Source organism: Peromyscus californicus, unplaced genomic scaffold (assembly GCF_007827085.1).
Source record: "Peromyscus californicus insignis strain IS unplaced genomic scaffold, ASM782708v3 Scaffold_16__1_contigs__length_79575227, whole genome shotgun sequence".
Lineage (NCBI taxonomy): Eukaryota > Metazoa > Chordata > Mammalia > Rodentia > Cricetidae > Peromyscus > Peromyscus californicus.
Window position 1 is genome coordinate 42,114,556 of NW_026294458.1, and position 22,737 is coordinate 42,137,292.

Consider the following 22,737-nt stretch of genomic DNA (forward strand, 5'->3'; position numbering starts at 1 on the left):
AGATGAAACAATCTGGTTTTTTCTACCACTTATTTCTGCCATGATGTTCTTTCTTACCCCAAGCCTTTGAGTAACCATGCCAAGTAGCCATCAAACAAAATATCTCTTGATATTTTTATTAGTTATTTGAGGCTTTCATACATTGTACTTAAACATCTTTTTCCCTTTCTCCTATCTCCCTCCAGATTCACTCTCATAACATACCATTCAAGTTGGCATTCTCACTGTCTCAGAAACCCATTAGTGTTTCCAATATACTGTTAGTTACTCATAGACCTGTAAAATATGTTGTGCTTACTCTATCTACACACTCATAAGAAACTAACACTCCATCTTTTGACAACTGTCAATTATCATTTTCTCCTAGCTAGGAATGGGAAGTCATGCCCACCCACCTCCCTCCACTCTGGGATTTTGTCTGGCCTGAACTTGCACAGACCTTGTGCATGGTGTCCCAACATGTATGAATTAATATGTATAGATGTTGTACTGTGTGCAGAAGACACTGTTTACTTGTAGTCATCTACTGCCTCTGGCTTTTACAGTCTTTCATCCCCATCTTCTACAATGATACTCTTCCTTGGGAGGAAGGGGTATAATATTGCTGTCCCATTTACAACTGATCACTGCAGAGTTTCTAATCCTCTGTACTTTGGCTACTTGTGAAGTTCTGTGTTAATTGCCAACTAGTGATAAAAAGAGCTTTTCTGACATAGATTTGAGAGATATCTCTTAAATGCTGAACAAATAAGCTTTTCCTCTTTTAAGTTCTCAACCTCAGGAAACTTGTAACAGATAACTGAACCTGGATAATAGTACATGAAAATATGAGGCAGAAGTGATGTTTGGTCTTTTGGAAACAGACAGAAGAGCCTTAAATCTTACCAATATCTTCTGACTCTTCAGTACAGGGCAAGCTCACAACATTTTTTTTCTTTCATTTTTCTTTATTAAGAAATTTTCTACTCACTCCACATACTATCCACAGATTCCCCCCTTCTCCCTCCTCCCATCCCCAGCCCTCTTTCCCAAGCCACCCCGCATCTCCGCATCCCCCAAATTGAGGTCTCCCAAGGGTCTCCCACAGAGCCTAGGCAGGACCAAGCCCCTTCCCACTGCACCAAGGCTGTGCAAGGTGTCACACCACAGGCACTGGGTTCCAGAAACCTGCCCATAGACCAGGGACAGATCCCGATCCCCCTGCCTGGGTGCCCCCCCAAACAGTTCGAGCCAAACAACCGTCTTCCATATCCAGAGGTCCTAGTCCAGTCCCATGGGGACTCCACAGCCACCAATCCACAGTTCATGGGTTTCCACTAGTGTGGCCAGTCATCTCTGCATGTCCTCCCATCGTGATCTCGACGTCCCTTGCCTGCAGTATCTCTCCTCTCTCTCATCAATTGGATTCCCAGAGCTCAGCCTGGTGCCTGGCCATCGATCTCTGTATCTGCCTCCATCAGTCACTGGACAAAGGCTCTATGATGACAGCTAGGTTATTTGCTAAGCTGGTCACTAGAGTAGACTGGTCCAGGCATCCTCTGAAGCTCACAACTTTTACAGAGTCTGCACCTATAGAAATGTGTGGTCCATTGTGCCCTGTTTGACACAGGACCCGACAGCATTACAATCCTGTTCTGCCTCCCTCAACTGTCTGTGCTGCATTCACCACTCAGTGCAGTGCAGTTCTCTACTTCATAGATCACGCTGCAAATTAGAGAGGGTCTTCTTGAAAAAACATGTAGTGTGTGTGTGTGTGTGTGTGTGTGTGTGTGTGTGTGTGTGTGTAGCAGAGACACCATCTATTTACTGTATCAACTAAACAGACACAAAGTCTAAATGGCACACTTAAGGAATAGAAAGCAGTAAATTTACCACGTGACCCAGATACACCACCCCTTGGTATAGGCCCAAAGTACTCACCATCCTACACCACAGAAACATGTCCGACTGTGCTCATTACCACTCTCTTCACAATAGCGATGAAATGTAAACCACATGAATTCCCTAAGCAGATGATTTGATAATGAAAATGTGGTATACAATAAGAAAAATGAAATCACGAAGTTGTAGGTAAGTGGATGGAATTGGAAAATACTATATTGAGTCAAGTAAACTGGACCCAGAAAGACAAATGTCATATGTTCTGTACCAGAGGGAAAGCTCACAACTCCTACCTCCTACAAAGATATCACAAAAATAAAAATACACTCAGAATGTATACTATTCAAGACTATCTTGTACAAAAAAGCAGGTATTGGCTTTGACTCTCTTGGGTGATCATGGAAAGAAAGAAATTAAAAGAGAATAATAGATTTTCATTGTGACGTATTTTCAAAATGTTTTTCTACCTGAAGCATGAACTGTCTGCAGCTGTTTATCCTTTCTCCTGCTCTAAATAAATATGGCTGAGAAAATATAATAATACATATTTCCCTACTAACTGAGTCATGCTGTAAATTAGTACAGGCTTTTGTGAAACAGCAGATATATATATGCTACCAAGTCACACATATATTAACATTTGGCAAATGCAAAAGGTAAATCCATATGAGTAACAAATTTATTAAAAGCAATAGCTTTTACATTATTTGTTTAATAGGTAAAATTGAAACATGATCTTTTCAGAGTCTTCACTCACAAAAAACTACCTGCTTGGGTTGGAGCCCATTCATCAGAATAGACAAGATAGATGTGGAGGAAACAGAACCAACATGCATCAAGCCAGTCTGTCCTCTGTGGGCTGCGGGTTATAGGACTCATAGACTCTTCAAATTTAATTAAAAGGTGAGACATAACATGTCATGTATATGTGGACATATTTTCTTTATGTTACATATTCAGAAGTCTATATCCAACATTTTCAGAAGGACAAAAAGGTCACACACTTACATAATTGTCTTATACTCATCCTTACTTTAGACAAGGAAAAATTAATTTAATAGTCTGTTTGAAGGTTTCAATTACAGAAAAAAGTTATAATCAGTTGTCATCTATTAGTCAGGAATGAAAGGGGTGTAACAATATTCGTGTGAAAATAAATGGTAGAAGTTTTATAAAATTTATAACTTTTCTAATTATTCTCCATTAACTTTTTTTAGTATTAATTCATTTATTTTTTATTGATGGTAGGGGGTACATACCATGGTGTTCAAGTCAGAGGAAAACCTTCTGGAGTCAAGTCTTTCCTTCCACCAAGTGAGTGCTGGCCTTCTAATTGGTTGCCAGGCTTGGCAGCAAGTATTGTACTGCTGAGCCATCCAGCAAGCTTCCCACTAAATTTGTTTTTTTGTTTTGTTTCTCAGTTAATAAATTTGTGTATTTTCACTGGGTGTGACAGAATCTGTAGCTGGATAAAGCCCAGGGACAAATAGCCAAGCAAATGGAAACACATGAACTATGAACCAGTGGCTGAGGGGTCATAAACTGGATCAGGTCCTCTGAATGGGTGAGACAGTTGATTGGCTTGATCTGTTTGGGAGGCATCCAGGCAGTGGGACCAGGTCCTGTGCTCATTGCATGAGTTGGCTGTTTGAAGCCTGGGGCCTATGCAGGATCGCTTGGCTCGGCCTGGGAGGAGGGGACTGGACCTGCCTGGACTGAGTCTACCAGGTTGATCTCAGTCCGTGGGGGAGGCTTTGCCCTGGAGGAGGTGGGAATGGGGGGTGGGCTGGGGGAAAAGTGGGGAGGGGGGGGAGAACAAGGGAATCCGTGGCTGATATGTAGAACTGAATTGTATTGCAAAATAAAAATAAAAATTAAAAAAAATTAAAGACTACTCATAAATCTCAAGAAATACTCATTTTTAAATACTTCATTTTTCAAAATTTGGCATAATTACATATATACTTTTAAAGATAATATTTGGGATGAAACTTCCTCAAGAATGAAGATGGAAAAAGTAGGTTTGTAATAAGAGGATTTATGTATACATTCAACAAAAAAAAAAAATCAACATGCTTTAAAAATATCTGAAAACTAAAGGAAGCAAATTAATGAGTATGGATTAAAATTGGGGTATGGGGAGGGTGATGACTCAGCTGTTGAAGTATGTGCTACTTTTCCATAAGATCGGAGTTCTACTCCAAGACCCTCATTCAGCCATTCTCAGCAGCCCGGAACTCCAGTTTGATTCGGGAGCTCTCTCTGGCTCTTTGAGAAACCAAGACACCCATCTCTCCTCTCTCTCTCTCTCTCTCTCTCTCTCTCTCTCTCTCTCTCTCTCTCTCTCTCTCTCTCTCTCTCTCTCTCTGTATCTTTCATATAAATAAGGGATTCATGAATATTTTCAATACTATAAAATCAAGAATTTTAGAATGTATGTACCTGGAAAGCAAGAGTTTCTTTCTTTCTTTTTCTTGTAGTTGTTTCTTTTTTATTACTATTGTTGAAAACAGATTCTTCTCTCATACAGTACATCCTGAGCACAGTTATTCCTCCCTCCACCCCTCCCAGCTTCCCCTCACCTCCCCTCTCCCCAGGATCCACTCTACCTCTGTTTCCTTTCAGAAAAGAGCAGGCCTCCGAGAGATGACAGCCAAACATGACAAAACAAGGTACGGTAAGACAAGGTAAAAGCCCTCATCATTTCTAGTCTGGAATGGCAACCCAATAGGAGGGAAGGAGTCCCAAGAGCAGGCAAAAATCAGAGACAAGGTATCTATGGATTAAAGCAATGTGGAGTACAGATAGAAAATAACAAATAACCATGAATGACTTTTAAAATACACATTTAATATTTTAGTAATAATTGCACAATTAGGCAAGTGTGTGTAGTCTAATAATAGGTAAGATTTCTATCATATTCAAAACACACAATCAAATATTATGATGCACTGCAGGAAAGAAGAAAAACTACTAAAAACCCTGAAAATTTCAGAAGACAGTGATCATTTTATGACTTTTTTCAGAGCACTTAAAACTTCCTTGTTTCTTAAGCTGTAAATAAAGGGATTTAGCAAAGGAATCACAACTGTGTAGAACAGTGAATACATTTTGTCCTGGTGTTTGCCTGATCCCGACCCAGGACTCACATACATGAAGAGGAGGGTGCCGTAGAACAAAGAGACAGACAGCAGGTGGGCACTACAGGTGAAGAAGGCTTTCTTTCTGCCCTTCTTAGACTTCATGTTAATAACAGCAAATAGGACGCGGGCATAAGAGACTACAATGGTCACAGAGGTACTGATTTGTATGGAGGAAGCAAAAATAAAAGCCACCAATGCATTAAGAGATGGATCTGTGCAAGAGATTGTATAGAGTGGCATGATTTCACAGTAGAAATGGTCAATAACATTAGACCTACAGAACGTTAATCTGAATAATAATCCCACATGAACTATAGGATTTAGGACACCAATTATATATGACATACTTATTAACACAGTGCAGAGTCTTTTGGACATCACAACAGCATAGTGCAGAGGGTTGCATATGGCCACATAGCGGTCATAGGCCATCGCTACCAATAGGAAAATTTCTGTGGTTGCACTAAAACAAAAAAAATAAAATTGGGCAAAACATTCACCCATGGATATCATGTCATTCTTATTTAAAAATTTCATAAGCATCTTTGGAGTCACAGAGGATGAAGTACAGGCATCAGCAAAGGCTAAATTTCCAAGGAAAAGGTACATGGGAGTGTGAAGGTGGGTATCCTTCCAGATGAGAAAGATTAAGCCAAGGTTGCCCACCATGGTGGTGACATAGATGAAGAAGAACACCAGGAAGAGGGGGACTTGCAGCTCTGGACGATCTGTTATTCCTCTGAGGACAAACTCAGTCAGCAGGGTCCTGTTTTCTTCCATCACACCTCCTCAGGCTGCTTACTGCAAGGAGGGAGGAGACAAAGAAAACATGGCCAACACCCAGTGAGAATAGGATCGCATTATAGTTCACATTGTACATGCCAGAGTCTCCTTACTAAACAAGAAAAGTGTACTGTTTCTGCTTGTGAAGCCTTCATGAAACAGGAAAATTTTTTCTGAGAAATTTTGATGTATACATTTTTTAATCTATGTTCATTGGTGTATTGCCTGGATATATGTCTGTATGAGGGTGTCAGGTAATCTGGAACTTGAGTTACAGACATTTGTGAGCTGTCATGTAGGTGCTAGGAATAGAACCCAGGCCCTCTGGAAGAGCAGCAAGTGCTCTTAACTACTGAGCCATCTCTCCAGCCCCAGATGTATACATTTTATTTATATCATACAAATGTATGAAAAGTAACTGAAGAGGACATTCACATTGATTCACCTGGCTTTGTGTACATTGGCCTAATAACTATAATTTATGTATAATTTAATATGCATTTAGATTATGTTTCATTTAAATACATTCATAATATGTAACTTTTATACAAATTTAGAATGATTAAAATGAAGAATATACTTTATACTAAAATACTTTAAAAACATGCTGTAGCTGAAATGTCTCTTTGTGTGACGTATTGTATACGTAATGACATTTCCATTCTAATTTTCAATGGTTTTGAACATTCTAACTCTCTCCACATTTCTCTCCCTCCTATGATGTTTCCCTTCACCTTCTCAAATGGGATTGTCCTACTTCCTTTTCATATGTATCTTTCAAATGTTCTTATATGGGAGAAGAGTGGACTGTGCTTTTGGTATTAGTTTAATTTGTGTGTTTACCCTTCTAAGACATAAACAGATCAGATAAGATGGTAAATTAAAATGTTTCTGCTCCTGCTATCCCTTTCATATATGCTACCTGATTGCACATATATAAAACAACCATGAATTTTGAATACAACTTTTCATGTTTTGTTTTCAACAAAATACAAGTAGAGAAGCATTAATTCATTTCCTCATGGGATTAAAGACACTTGAATTAAAATATTATAATTTTTAGTTTGTAACAAAGAACCTGTTAAGAATGTTAATCCATGGTGTTACACTCACTTTCATTTTGAGATAAAACACAAATGCACACATTTCCACAATTTTTTGCATAATAATGATAGAGCTAAGAAATGAAATTTAAACATGCCTGTTTGGAAAATTGTCCAGTGAATTAAGAATGTCTTTCAATATTTCAGTTGTTCATGGTTTTAAAGAGATTTTTAACAATGTCATGGTGTTTCCTGAGCCTTTAATTTCCTTGAGGAAGATTATGAAATTAAAGGTGTTGTTTAACATTCCAGAACACATAAACATAGTATGAATGTCCAGTGTCTCCAATATTTGCATTCAGTGTAAGAGATTAAAAACTGTGTTTATATAAAAAGGGTCAAGTAGGTAAAACATGAAGCTACCTAACTTATAATGACCATGCATAACATGCAAGGCAGAAAATTTCACCAAGCCACATGTACCCATGAGTGCAATCGGCCAGGACAATGGTGCCAGATCCTAGAATATAGCAGGGAGAGCATTCAAGTTGGGACTACTTTACTATGTTTCTGTAATGGTAATATGCACAATTCTGGGCATAAGTTGATTTGCATATTTGCATCACTGTACTGTTAATCTACAGTTGGAGCTGATCACTAGATATGTCAGGTTTTGGTGTCTAAATATCCAATGAATAAGAAAAGTCATAGAGCACTAAGATGAGACCGGTCAAATGGGTTTCCTACCAGCATACACTTTTGCATTTATTTTTAATCTTAGCAGCCTATTTTTTTTATAAAACTAGCTAACAGCTCAGTGACCTTATCTGTGATTTTGAGAAATGATTTTTTCTCAAATCATTTGCTTTATCTTTTTTTAAAGAGTGTAAAATAGAGATCTTTTTAAAAGAATGTGGACAAAGAATAGTCTTAAGGCAATAATACATGCAGAAGAACTGAAATATTGTACAGAAAGTTGCACAGTGTACTTTTAATGTCTTTATTTCAACTAAAGAGAAAAACTGTTCTGTGGAATTACTTCACCTCCACATTTATTGGGAATAGGAAAGAGAAAATTTGCTTAGAGTTTTGTAGGATGCTGAAACACAATAGCAGATAAGCAGGTTAATATTTGTCAAAATTATTAAATGTTCCCCTGTCACATCTCAAAAAAAAAAAAAACATAAGATGAGCTTTGCTTTATATTTTCCAAACATTTAACATGAAACAGATGCTGTAGCTGTGGGGCTCTTCCTTTCTTCATATTCCAGGATTCCCAAGGAATCCAATAATCAGATGAGGAAGGAGGCATAGATGCCATGAGAAGCCACACAGTCCTGTGACTCCAGGAACCAGAAATTCATCTTGACTATGGAAATTTCCAAAGTAAACGTCAGAACGGGTAATTTTACTTAATAAGAATCAAAACATAGCAGTTGACCACATGGACTCTTACAAAGTCACATGACTGAGCACAAATCTTTGGTGTATAAACATAGCTGTGAGTCAGCAGGGATTTAGTGAAGGTGGACAAAATAACAAAATATTTCATTTAGCTTTTCAGGACTGTTGTGTGTCACATTTGTTAGAAAATTTCCTTTAAAGATGTTTCCACATTATTATTTCTATGGAGATATTCACACATTATGATAAACTTTTTCTAATGAAGTGGGTGAACTATTAAAAAATGACAGAAGTATTGTGCTCACCAGACTCCTATGAAAACAGCTGCAGACATGGATGCCACGAAGCTTAAATTTCCATGAGATACTCAAGTTTCAGGAACAAGAGTGTCAGTGACCACTGTCTTTCTCATGTCAATTTTCTTTAGCAAAAGCAGATTGTAGGGGGTATTTATTTCTTATCATCATCAATCCTATTTTTAAATTCAGTACTAAAATTCCCTCAATGCTACCAAAATTCCCTGTAGGATTAAGTCAATCTGCTTACCATTCTTTATTATTCAGCCAATTATTATTAATCAACCTCTTGTAACTGCTCTTACATAGACTTAGTAGCTTTCTAAAACCCAAATATTAAAGGTCAGTTATAAATAAATGTATTCACTCCACTGACATTCTTTAGATATTTTAGATGTAATTGACTTACCAACTTTATTAAACTTTTATCAATAATTGTATTATAATATATAGAAAAATATTTTATAAATACAGAGTTTAGTATGGATATTAATTGTCTTTATGAAAATTATCATATGTTCCCATAGCATTTTTTATTTGAAGCCAGCATTTACTAATTCACATGCAATCAATGATGAAATAGAGTCTCATCATTCTCCCACTGAGAATAAATTTTCCTGAATCATATGATATTTCCAATATGAATGCATTTTTCACATATAAAATTGACAAATTTAACATGAATTACTGTAATCAAATATAAGAAAAATGTTTAAAGCAATGAAAATACATAAAACAAAAAGAAAACAAATTTCTTCAGTCACACTCATTGCTGGTCCATACTGATAGCATTTTCTTGCATACATCTCCCTCTTTCTACCCATCTATGTCTTTCCATTTGTGTATAAAGTATTAATATATACTCTTAAAAACAAAATGATATGAACATACACATATGTTCTTAACAAATAAGTGACATATTTTCTAATCTCCTAACTTGAAACATCTTGAGATTATTTTTCCTCATTATTAAAGTTTTGTAAAAAGATTCCCACACATAAGGCTCAGGGAATATTGCAGAAGAGGGGACAGACAGTTTGTACGTGCCAGCAGATCAAGGAGTTTGCTGTGAGATTGTGTCTCCTAGCAATATAGAAGGGTTTAAACTTTTCCACTTTTACAACTGAATTTAGGTTTCTGTTCTCTGAGAAGGGCAAACAGGCAAAGGGATGTTTATCAACAAACACCCTTACCTTCAGTGATAAGAGAGAGAGCATGAACAAGTCCTGAGTCAGACCCATAATGTCTCAGGGACAGTTCCCGCAGCCCCCTTACCCAAAGATAAAACCTCAGCCAATTAAAAATATACTAGTGCAACTGCTGCTTGCTTAACCAATTATGTTTGAGATGACCTAACTGTTCCTAAAAGTCCTCTATCTATGCTTATAAGGGGTTTGCATACTTCTCTTGATGTTATCACCATTGTATGGATGCTCAGCCCTTGCATATGGTGGTAAATAAATGCTTTTGTTCTTGCATACTATTTGAATCTGGGGTCCTCCTTCAGCATTTTCTCAGACCCCTACAATATCAGAATTAACATCCATAAAGTTTCATCAACATTGCTGTCCAACTGTGAACTGAGAAAAAATGATAGCAGTGAATATGCCTAACTGGGTGGAGAAAAGCCCATGAGACCTCATTCCTATACAAAGAAGTGTAGGTAACTGAGGCAAGCTGGGAGCAGGAAAAGTAGTCTTCCCCCAGGAAGAGGACAAGTGGTTGTCCGTTGTCAAATAGTCAGCCCTGAAAACATACATACCAGGCACATTATAGTGACTAAACTTCCATGTATATGTGTGTGTGTAATAATAATTTTAATATAGGTGTGTATATATACATAAATGCATGCAACAGTAATTTTTGAAAAAGATGCCATGAATTTGAAGGAGAGTAGAAAGGATTATTTGAGAGGGTTTGGAAGGAGGAAAGGAAAGAGAAAAATGTAATTAAATTATAGTCTCAAAAAATGTTCTATAACTATCTCTAATCTTAAAGTTCATAAAATTGAAAAACACACATCCAAATATGTTTATGTTGTTAAGGCTTCTGTCTTACAATTTTGTCACAGCTATGGTTATATTATGATCATTTACATTACATATCCAAAAGCAACACATCTTGCTTTTCTATGCAAACCAAAAATAACAAACGTATTATAGTTATATGTATGCACATGACAATGTACCTATATCTACATAAATATAATACAATATTTTCCTGACCCACACGTATTTGGAAAAATTGTAGCATTTTATAAAGAGTTATAAGTTACCTTAAATTTTACTGAAAATTGGAAAACTATGGTTGCATTTTTTATGAGTACAAAATGATTACTTCATACATGCATGCTGTATGTATGTATGTATGTATGTATCATGGTTATCCATTCTCACCATTTTATGAAGATGTCCCAATATGTCTTCTTTTCCCACTGAAACCTTCCCTTAACAACCATTCCTCAGTTTATCAACTCTCCAGGCTCTGTCTATTGGTCTCACTGTTTTAGATTCTGCATTTTAATGAGATTAAGAAGTACTGGGCCTTCTAGGCTGGATAATTTCATTTGGCATATCTTTCAGATACATTCATGATTTTTTTAAATATTTTTATTTTATAATTAACTTAATTTTACATATCAGCCACGGATACATACAGGTCTAAAATATCTGACAGATTTTCCTTTGAAGCAGAAATTTTGAAGGACTAGTCTATCTTGTCTTGGCAAAGTTCAGCAGTTGACTTCTTTTGTGTCCTGCCTGGTCAATTTGGACAACATACTGTCAGCAGTTGAGGCAAGGGCAGTTTCTTTCCAAGTAGCTAGCTTTGCCACATTGAAAGTAAACTCCATATGGAGATTCTTCAATGCCCATCATCTTCTCTGAAGTAGATTGGTGCTATTAGTAGCAGATGTATCTCACTGTTATGAAAAGCCTTATGTTATTAAAACATCTTAAATACCATATTCTGTAGATCTATGAAGTGTTATCTATCCAAAGTATATCTATTTCACCTTAAAAACATATCTAACTTGACTACAACTTTGATTGTTATAGATGACAAACTACTAACCTGCATTTCTTAATTATCCTAAACAGTTTGTAACAATAGCTTTCAAAGACTAGAACTTTACATTTTTTAAATTAACTGCATAGGTACACTACCTTAAACAAGAATAGAAACTTATATACAGTATGTTATAACAAAAATAACCTTAAATTTGCATCAGTATACAAAATTTCACCCCAATGTAAAATATTTGAGACTAGTAGTTTCTTTTTAGTTTAAAAGTAGATTTAATAATCTCTTCTTTTATCCTATCATTCCTATAGGATATTCCTATAGCCCCCTTTTTTTACTAAGTAGGAGAAAAAGAAAAAAAAATCCCTTGATCTAACCTCCATTGTTTAGTTTCCTCATTAACTATCACCAATAACAATTTGTACATAACCCCCCTAAACAATTACAAACATCCATAACCCACAAATGACCAAAAAGTACCCATCCCACCTTTTGGGAATGTGGGCATCATGTTTTTAAAATTACTCCCTGCTGTCTTGGGGCAATGGAATCTTTAGAGGACTCTGAGAAAACTGGGATAATAGCAAGTTCCTGGGAGAGCTAGCTATATCATTTGTTGTCCAGTCTATGCGTGATGGGAAGTGCAGGACTTAACTGAAGTCCTGGCTGAAGTGGTCTGTGAGGCTGGACCATCTCAGCTAGTCACTTAGAAGTTGTTCTAGATGCAAATTTTTGAGAAAACTGCAACAGAGGCATTCTGAAAGGCTGGATCACCTGGGCTACTTGTCTTCAATGGTGTTTGGTCCTTTTTTATGGAAATACAGAAACTTTTAAAGGTAACATGCATGTCTGCATTAACACAAATATGAAATGTTGTAGTATTCACAAATCAGCTAAAAATGATCCTCTGTTCTATGTTTGAACAGGTAAAAGAGGTCTGTCAATTTATAAGTCAGTTTGGACTGTATAACCAAACCTCTATCCATGCCATATAAAAGGATGACATGTAATAATAAATCATGAGAATTCTGTAGCCAACAAGATTTATCATGACTCATCCAGTCTCGGGGCTGTTCCTGTGTACAGGTATCAGCCTTTATGTCATATGTCTTATATTTTTTCTTGGTTTCTTCCTTCATGTCTGCAGCCAATATTTTCAGGAGGTCTCCCTCAGTCAAATCTGATTCTTATTAATTTTGAAGAAATCCATAACTTTTCATTTTTGGTGGAAACAAAACATAGCCTCCCCCCAATGCAACACATTCCTTGACTTCCATTCTGAAGTTAAGACACTCTTAAAATATACAGGCTGATTTAAGTTAGTAATTTTTTCCACAATCCAACGTCTCTTAGCAGCTGTCAATTTTTGTTTATAAGCATTTAAAAAAAATTAAATTAATAAAGCATTATGTAGGGTCCAAGCTCCCTGTGATATAATATTTACCATCCTTCTGTGTCATGTTCTTGTTATATTACTTTACTCTCTCTTTAAAGACTTTATTATATTTAAACTATTTTCTCCTATTGCTGTTTATGCCCATTTTCTTTTTCTTTCTTCCACACCTAAGCACATTTAAAAGCATACTGTACCTATTCAGAGGTTATCTCTGTCTGGACATGGCTTTTGGTCCAGCTCTATGACCACATGAGCCAAGCCTTAAAGAGCCAGGCTATCTTCTGAATCCAACAAGAAGACTTGTCACAAGCAGCAAGCATGCAACAAGCATTTACAAACTTGCCAGAGAAAGTGCTGTGTCTGCACAACTTGGCTCCAGGAAAATGTTCCTTTTGCCCTTCTGTGAGAGCTGAGCCTCTCTCCAGCAGTACCTGCCTGCCCCAGCTCTGGGGCCAAGCTGTTTCTACCTAATCTCCCTTGGAGGAGGGTGCCAGCTATTCACAGGCCCTATCCTTGGATATACATGCCTCCATGTTGGATGTCAAATATAACAGTCTCTGTTTGGAATGCCAGCTCCCAAATAATGACATGGAGACTTCTTACTACGTATGAAAGTTTGACTTTAGATTAGGCTTGTTCCTAGCTAGCTCTTATAACTTAAACCAACCTGTTTGTATTGATCTATATTCTGCCACAGGGCTCATTATCTCTCCTCTATACGGTATGTCCGACTTCCTCCTATCTTGCTGGTGAATCCCCCACCTCAGATTCTTCCCTCAAATTTCTATATCTCCCCAGAAGTCCTTTCCTGTCCTCTCCCACCTAGCTATTGGCCATTCATCTCGCTATTAAGCCAATAAGAAGGTACCTTAGGCAGGTGAAGTAAAACAGAGACACATCTTCACAGTATACAAAAAGATTATCCCACAACAAGAAATGGTTGTTTGGGGTTCATAGTTCCATGGTGATACAGTCCTTCACGGCAGGGAAGTTAAAGAAGCAGTAGTCTGAAGCAGCTGACACATTGCACCCACTGTCAGGAAATAGAGCAACAACAGAGACTAGGAACAGGCTAGAAAGCTTCAAAGCCTACTGACAGTGACTAATATTTTTTCCAGAAAAGTCTGCATATGCTAAAGGTTTCATGACCTTTCTGAAATACACCAGCTGAGACCAAGGATTAAAACCCAGGGCCCCACACTAAACATTTACCATTCACACCAAGATACTCTACCCCTGGTCCCCACACACTCATGGTCCACTCATTCAGTATAAGTTTAATGCCTCCATTATCTTTTATTTTCTTCATGATATTTTTGTTAATTTGGGGGGAATGTCACATCATTAACCCAGAGTATCCTCATTTCCCATTACTATCAGGTCTGCCCTCTCCACCCTTTGGACCCTCACTGCCCCCAAAAAAGAAGAAAAAGAAAAGTACAAAATTTTTTTAAAGTCCAATTTGTGTTGCCTGTATACTCACTGGAGCATGGTCAAGTCCTGGTGGCCAGCCCTTAAAGAAAACTGAATCCTCCCTCACCCACACCCCCAACAGAAGCCATCAGTTGTAGAGAAATACACTTCACAAGCATCCTTACCACAACTTTGAAGAGTTCTTTTTGATGGCTTTCTGTCTAGGCTGTTATTGAGGGGGTGGGGGTAGTGGTTGTCACAAAAGCATTCTCTGTCTGTTATTCTCAACTGTGAGTCTGCAGTCATCAATATCACTGCAAAAGCAGCTTGCTTGTCATTTACACTCAGCAGAAGCATGGATCATGAACTTTACACATGGTTTCTGGTGACAACATGGACCATAGACATCCACATGTTCTTTGGTGTCAGCAAGTGCCACTGAACCCAGCAAGGTCTCCAATGGCTTTACAGACCACAAACATGAACACAAGCCTTTGCCACTGCACAGGCCAAGGATATCATCATAGCCTTTGATGGTAGCTCAGCCCATGGACATCAACATGGGTTCAGGCTGCATCATAGACCATGGATTTTCACATGGCCATGGACATCAACACAGACCCTGGGTACAGTAGTACCACAGACCCAGGCATGGCCCTCAGTGGCAGCATGGACCATAGACATCAACAAGGCCTCAGGTTGGGGCCCAGACCAAGGACATCTAATATGGCCTTCAGTGGTAACTCAGGCCAGAGACATCCACATGGCTCCTGGCTGCTGTATGACCACAGATATCCACATGCACCTCCAGCTTCAACACAGCTTGGAGTAGCGTACCACAGATACCAAAGTGGCCTCAAGGGACAACATGGACCATGGAGGTCTTTCAAGGGTGTCCAATCCAGAAAATAAACCATTCTTCATCTTGGACATCCTTTTACTGCTCAGAACCAGGGTGATCTTGCAGCTGGGAAATGTGTTGGGGGTTGAGTCAGAGTGTTAGCTCCAGGCAACTGCACACAATCCTATTGGCCCCACTCAGTAATGACACATCCCCTAGTCCACTACAGCCCTCTTTCACACCAATCACTGCCATCAAGTCTCCAGTTCCTCAGTTCCTCCTTTCTTTACTGCTCACTCACAGCTCCATTCCTCTGAAATTCCCACCTCTTGGTCTCACACTCAATTGTCATAGTGGCATTGGGAGCTGCAGTGTGTCATACGGTAATTTTTTTCTCGTTGCAAGCAGCTTCGTTCGTATGCAAACATCCCTTGCAATGAGTCATTGGTCTGGTTCAAGGTTTATGGTTTATGACACTCTATGAACACTGGACCATCGCTGAGACTCATCTCAGATAACCTGCTGTTACCCAGAATCAGGGTGATCTTGTGGCTAGGCAGAGAGTCTCGGGGCAGGTTCCATGCGATCTCCAGGCTGCTGTACCCTCCCCATCCTCTATGTTGGCCACCCTATAGCTTGCCAGGCTAAACTTTTATGCTTTTAGGCAGCAGGTGACAGAGCTCTCTGTCTCCCAGCAGGGCAGGCAGCTTGGTCTACAGCCACAGTGGCTCCATATTTGGGGACAGGCCAGTGGGCCTAGGACTGGCACTATAGATGTTTTGTAATATTGACTCAGAGCACAGAATGTGGGCCTAGATGGCAGCTGAGTTGGTCAGCACAAGCACAGGCCTGTCTTCTAGAACACCAGGAGGGGGGCTTGTATTCCAGGGCACCACCTACACAGACCAGTCTCACCACCAGTATTTAAATCAGTTCCAGCACTAGTCAGAGTATTTCTTTCCACTCTAAAAGAGAATAGGAGCATAGAGGAAACATTGACCAAAGCAAAAACAATACCCAGAAGGGACAACACCAAATCCTGCAGCTCCATATCCAGCCCATAACTTGGAAGAAATTACCTCAGCTGCAAAGGGCTATGGGGACTCATCTCTGCAACTCTGCTGCCTGTGGCACACAACCACTGTGCTGTGCCAATTCGATTCCATGTGTCCAGCTGTCCTCAGCAGATGCCCCATGGTTCTGACACCTCCTACACACTAGGGTCACCATTACTCTGCCTTCATGGCTTCAGAATGATCCCAGAACCTCCTTGCATGGATTCTGAACCTGCCACACATTGTCTGGACAGAGATGCTTGCCATGACTCCCCCTCAATCTTGGAATTTTCATTCCATCAAAGGTAGTATCACAGGGATGATGCTGGCAAGTCATGCTGCCAGCATTAGATGTATTCTATGCCCTCGAACCACAGTTGTACTAGCTTCTCAGTTTCCAAGGAACACTCTGCTAGGCAGTTACTTTCCAGGATCAAGAAACTATTTCTTCCTTGTGAGCTTGGGCTCTCTGGTTTCACACATATTTGTATTTTTACAAGTTGGAGTCTTTGATGGGTGGGCTTTTTCTCCCCTCCTCTTTCTTAGTGTTCTAGTGCAGAGGACCAAGTTTCACTTCAATGGAACTAATTCCTTCATCAAATACAGATGCTACAACAACAAGATGCCCTTCTTGTTGAAAAGTTTAATCTTATTAGCACACTTTCCTTACCATAGTCACATCTTTATATCTCTTTTGATTCTGCCACTCCTCCAGCTATATGACTGTACATGAGCAGTTCAGTAGCTAAGAAAGGGGTCTTACATCATCAATGCGCTGCATGACTACACAATCTGTGTATGCATGGTGTAGCTCCCTAAGCCCACATGCACATGTGCAGGGAAATCCTTAAAAAGCAGATCACAGACTCCTCCCCTCTCTTCTGCTCTCTCCTCCTCCCCACTGTCTCTCCCTCTGCACATGTCTTTCACAGGCCTGGTCACTCTCCTCTGCACCCCCCCCCCCCGTTACTAAAGCTCTGATACTGGATTTTGTCGTGCCTCGTGACCTTTCTCGCACGGTAACAAGCACCGCATTTAAAACCAACTATTACTAATATCTCTCTCTCTCTCTCTCTCTCTCTCTCTCTCTCTCTCTCTCTCTCTCTCTCTCTCTCTCTCTCTCTCTCTGATATATATATATATATGAATGAGAATAGTGAAAAATAACCATAGCATAACCTGAATTTTTCCCTAACTTAAATTTTCTACTACAGAATGTATTAGGCCAGTACTTTTTAATTCAGTCTCCATCTAGTTTTTAGGGGTGTCATAAGATTCTTTGCCACAGTATACCCTGTCCTCTATGCCATCCTTACTCCCCTCTGTAACATCATGAGGCAGGCTTAAAGGTCCAATATCTTTTCACTACCTCCTGACATTTCAAACTCCCATTAGAATGGCCTATTAAGCTCTGCTTGTAGGAGTGGAGGACTTCTCTTGCCCAAAGTTTCAAACTATTCCATGCTCCTGCTGCAAAGGACTTCCCAAGGCCTAAGAACCACAAGGTCAGGACAATCAGAGCAACAACACTGCCTGGTGCCAATCTTCTGTCCGAACTGCTTTGTGTAAAAAGGCAAAGCATGGATTAAGGTTTGCATTTCCTGGAGAATACAGTCCCTGTGGCCGATATTAAAACAACAAGCACATTGTATGCACACTCAGGAAGCAGAGCAAAATAAGAAGTGGAGTGGGTGAAGCTATTGGGACTCAAAGCCTGCTTGTGCTGACCCAACTCCACAAGCAGGGCTCCACCTCTTAAAAATTTCTTAATATTCCAATAGGGGCACCAGATGGGAATTAAGTTTCCCGTGTGAGAGCCTATGAGGCCATTTCACCTCCATAACACAGTTTTGATCCATTTCCTTTAACAATTTTGAGAAAATAGTAGAGTCATGTTTTCAAATATTCTGCATTGTGGTTTCTGCAGTTGATACTGTTCAACTTGTTTCCCTCTTTCTCATATTGTTTCAATACCCAGAGAAATTATAAACAGCCATGACAAGAATACTCCTGAATGATGCTGTTGACTTCATGTGGCTTAAGACATGAAGCACAGTGTGTCTGTTCACGCTCCTCCTAATGAGATACATTTGGAGATCTTAGCTGGAAGACATATCCAAATCTCTGGGTCAGAGCCAAAGAAATATGTGAAAACAAAGATAGGCACAGGCAGCAAAAAGACCATTTGTAAAAATTTAAAATTGTCTTCTTATGTTCCATGGGAAAAAAAAAGGTTATTGTGAGTTTTAATATTTTAACTTCGTGAACTTTCAGTGCATGTAAAATAAATATTGATCTCTTTCAGATTACTCTTAAATCTCAAGAAATAGTCCATTTAAGTTGTTGGATGGGATCCTTCTTTGTCACATGATACATAAGTATTATTAATCTATGTACTGGAAATAGAACTACAGATTATTTAAATGAACTTTACTATAGAAATGGTTAGGAGTGGAAAAATGGGTTTTAAACGAATCTTTGTACACCTGAATTGCTTTTGGATAAAAATAAACTCAGAGTTGTGATATAGATCATAAACCAAAAGTTTATTAGTTTAATAAAGAAATTAATTTAATGAAGAACTTTAACAGAGAGTATGGATTTCAAAACAACAAATGACAGGAATTAGTTATTAAAGTCCATATTAACATTTTATAATAATGTGACTAAGACAGAATATCACAAACTAACATTTTATTCCTTTAATGAAAAATGTGTAAAATTTCAATTATATGCAAAACACAGGCTCAAATTTTATGATGCATTACAAAAGAGAGGAAAAGGTGATACAAAAAATTTTGAAATATTAAAAAAAATAATGATCACTTTATAAATCTTTTCAGAGCACCTAAAACTTCCTTGTTTCTTAAGCTGTAAATAAAGGGGTTTAGAAGAGGAATCACAACTGTGTAGAACAATGAATATATTTTATCCTGCTGTTTGCCTGGTGCAGACCCAGGACTCATATACATGAAGAGGAGAGTGCCATAGAACAAAGAAACAGAAAACAGATGGGCACTACAGGTGAAGAAGGCTTTCTTTCTGCCCTTCTTAGACTTCATGTTCAGGACAGCAAATAGGACGCGGGCATAAGAGACTACAATGGTCACAGAGGTGCTGATTTGTATGGAAGAAGCAAAAATAAAAATCACCAATGCATTAAGAGATGGATCAGTGCAAGAGATTGTATAAACTGGCAAGAAATCACAGTAGAAATGTTCAATTACATTGGACTTACAGAAAGTTAATCTGAATAATAGTCCTACATGAACTGCAGGATTTATAAAAGCAATTATATATGACATACTTATTAACACAGTGCAGAGTCTTTTGGACATCACAACAGCATAGTGCAGAGGGTTGCATATGGCCACATAGCGGTCATAGGCCATCGCTACCAATAGGAAAATTTCAGCAGTTGCACTAAAACAAAAAAAGTAATATTGGGCAGAACACTCACCCAGAGATATCATGTCATTCTTATTTAAAAATTTCATAAGCATCTTTGGAGTCACAGAGGATGAAGTACAAGCATCAGCAAAGGCTAAATTTCCAAGGAAAAGGTACATGGGAGTGTGAAGATGGGTATCCTTCCAGACAAGAAAGATTAAGCCGAGGTTGCCCACCATAGTGATAACATAGATGAAGAAGAACACCAGGAAAAGGGGGACTTGCAGCTCTGGACGATCTGTTATTCCTCTGAGGACAAACTCAGTCAGCAGGGTCCTGTTTCCTTCCATCACAACTCCTCAGGCTGCTCACTGCAAAGAGAAATGAGACAAAGAAAACATGGCCAACACTCAGTGAGAATAGGATCATATTATAGTTCACATTGTACATGCCAAAATCAGCCTGGGCTACAGCGTGAGATCCAGGAAAGGCGCAAAGCTACACAGAGAAACCCTGTCTCGAAAAACCAAAAAAAAAAAAAAAAAAATCTTCTAATAAACAAAAACAAAGTGTACTGTTTCTGCTTTTGTAGCTTTCCTGAAAGAGGAAGCATTTTCTAAACAATCTTTGTGTATATATTCTATAGCATGCCATTATCTGAAAAGTAACTGAGGAGGCCATAGACATTAATTTACCCGGCATTATGCACATTGCTATAAATAACTATAAATCACTTTCAATTTAATATATATTAAGACTATGTTTAATTTAAATACATTTATAATATATAACTTTAATACAAAATTTAGAATGATGAAAATGGAACATATACTAAAATATTCTAAAACCAAGCTCAAGTAGAAAAATCTCACTCTACAAAGTATTGCCTTACATAATGATATTTTCATTCTCATTTATAATGGGTTTTGAACGTGCTGACATTCTCTAAGCTTCTTTCCCTCTGATGTTTCTCTTTGCCTTCTCAGATGGCATCATCCTACTTTTTTCATATCTATCTTTCAAAACTTCTTATATTGGAGGAATTATTTTTATATTTGGTAGTAGTTATATAAGTATGTTTATCATTCTAAGACATGAACAAATTGTATTAATTATTTTTGTATTTGGTAGTAGTTATATTAGTATGTTTATTGTTCTAAGACATGAACATGTCAGCCAATAAGAGGGTAATTTAAAATATTCTACTTCTATCCTTTTCATATATGCTACCTGATTATACATTTATTAAAAACAACCACAAATTTTCAGTATTCTTTTTCATTTGTTTTTAGCAAAATACATGTAAAGAACCATTTCATTGATTTCTTTATGGGATTAAAGACATCTGATTTAAAATATTATGATTTTTGTTTATAACAATAAACCTGTATTCTGTTAATCCATATTGTTACAAGTACTTTATTTTAGATAAAACACATATGCACACATGTATACACAACTTGTTTTTATATTAATGATAGATCTAGGAATTGTATTTTTTTTAAAAAAAATGCCTCTATGGAAAATTGTCCAATGAATTGTGAATGTTTTTAATATTTCAGTTGTCCATGGTTTTAAAGTGATTTTAACAATATCACAGTATTTCCTGAACTTTTAATTTCCTTGAGGGAGATTGTGAAACTAAAGGTGCTGTTTAACATTACAAAACACATCACCATAGAATGAATGGCCAGTGTCTCCAATATCAGCATTGGCAGGAGTGATAAATAGTACATTTATATAAAGAATCAAGTAGGTAAAACATGAAACTATCTAATTTATAATGACCACAGAAATAACATTCAAGGCAGAATATTTCACCAAGCCATGTGTACTCATGAGTGTAATCAGTCAGGCCAATGGAGCCAGATCCTGGAATACAGCAGGGAGGGCATTCAAGTTGGTACCACTTTATTATGTTTCTGTAATGATAAATATGCACAATTTTGGTCATAAGGTGGTTTGTGTATTTGCATTGCTGTATTGCTAATCTAAAATTGGAGCTGATCCCTTAGAAATATCAGATTTCAGAGTCTAATCACCCACTGAATAGATAGCTATGGAGTATTAAGGTAAGTCCAGCCTAGTGAGTTTCCTACCAACATGTACTTTTACTTTTTTGAATCTTAGTAGTCATATAGAATTAGCTAACAACTCCATTCCAGAATATGCAATTTGAATAAACCAATTTTCTCAACTCATCTGCTTTATTTTTAAATGAGTGGAAAAGGAATAGACAAGAAATAATCTTGAGAAAATGAAAATATGTAGAACTGAAATATTGTACAGAAAGTTGAACAGGGAACATTTTGCAAGTTGTTCCAACCACCAGAAAAACTATTCTGTGGAATTTATTCACCTCCATATTTACCGGAAATATGAAGGAGAAAATTGGCATGGAGTTTTATTGACTGCAGAAACACACAATAGCAGAGAAGCACGTATGCTTATGAAATTTATTCAATGTTCCACTGTCAAATCTCAAAAAGCATAAGATGAACTTTGCTTTATATTTTCCAAACATTTAACATGAAACAGATGCTGTTGTTGTGGTGGACTCTTTCTTTCTTCATATTTCAGGATTCCCAAGGAATCCAATAACCAGGTGAGGAAGGAGGCATAGATGCCCTAAGAAGCCACACAGTCCTGTGACTCCAGGAACAAGAAATTCATCTTGACTATGGAAATTTCCAAAGTAAACGTCAGAACGGGTAATTTTACTTAATAAGAATCAAAGCATAGCAGTTCCACGTGGACTCTTACAAAGTCACATCACTGGGCACAACTCTTTGTTGTACAAACACATAGCTGTGAGTCAGCTGGGATTTAGAGAAAGTGCACAAAATAACAAAATATTTCATTTAGCTTTTCAGGACTGCTATATGTCACATTTGTTAGAAAATTTCCTTTAAAGATGTTTCCACATTATTATTTCTATGGAGATATTCACACATAATGATAAACTTCTAATAAAATGGCTGAACTGTTAAAGATGAAAATAAAATAATTTTTCTCACCAAATTCCTATGAAAATAGTTGCAGGCATGGATGCCATGAAGCTTAAATCTCCA

General features: G+C 37.8%; 2 protein-coding genes across 2 annotated transcripts; both read right to left on the reverse strand.

Moving 5' to 3' along the window:
• Positions 1–4,886: 4,886 nt before the first annotated feature.
• On the reverse strand, positions 4,887–5,804 carry LOC128111551 (olfactory receptor 5AC1-like). Its single transcript, XM_052739804.1, has one exon. It carries the CDS (start codon positions 5,802–5,804, stop codon positions 4,887–4,889), a length of 918 nt encoding a protein of 305 aa, XP_052595764.1.
• A 13,294-nt stretch (positions 5,805–19,098) lies between these two features.
• On the reverse strand, positions 19,099–20,016 carry LOC128111552 (olfactory receptor 5AC2-like). Its single transcript, XM_052739805.1, has one exon. The coding sequence runs from the start codon at positions 20,014–20,016 to the stop codon at positions 19,099–19,101; it is 918 nt and encodes a 305-aa protein (XP_052595765.1).
• Positions 20,017–22,737: the final 2,721 nt, after the last annotated feature.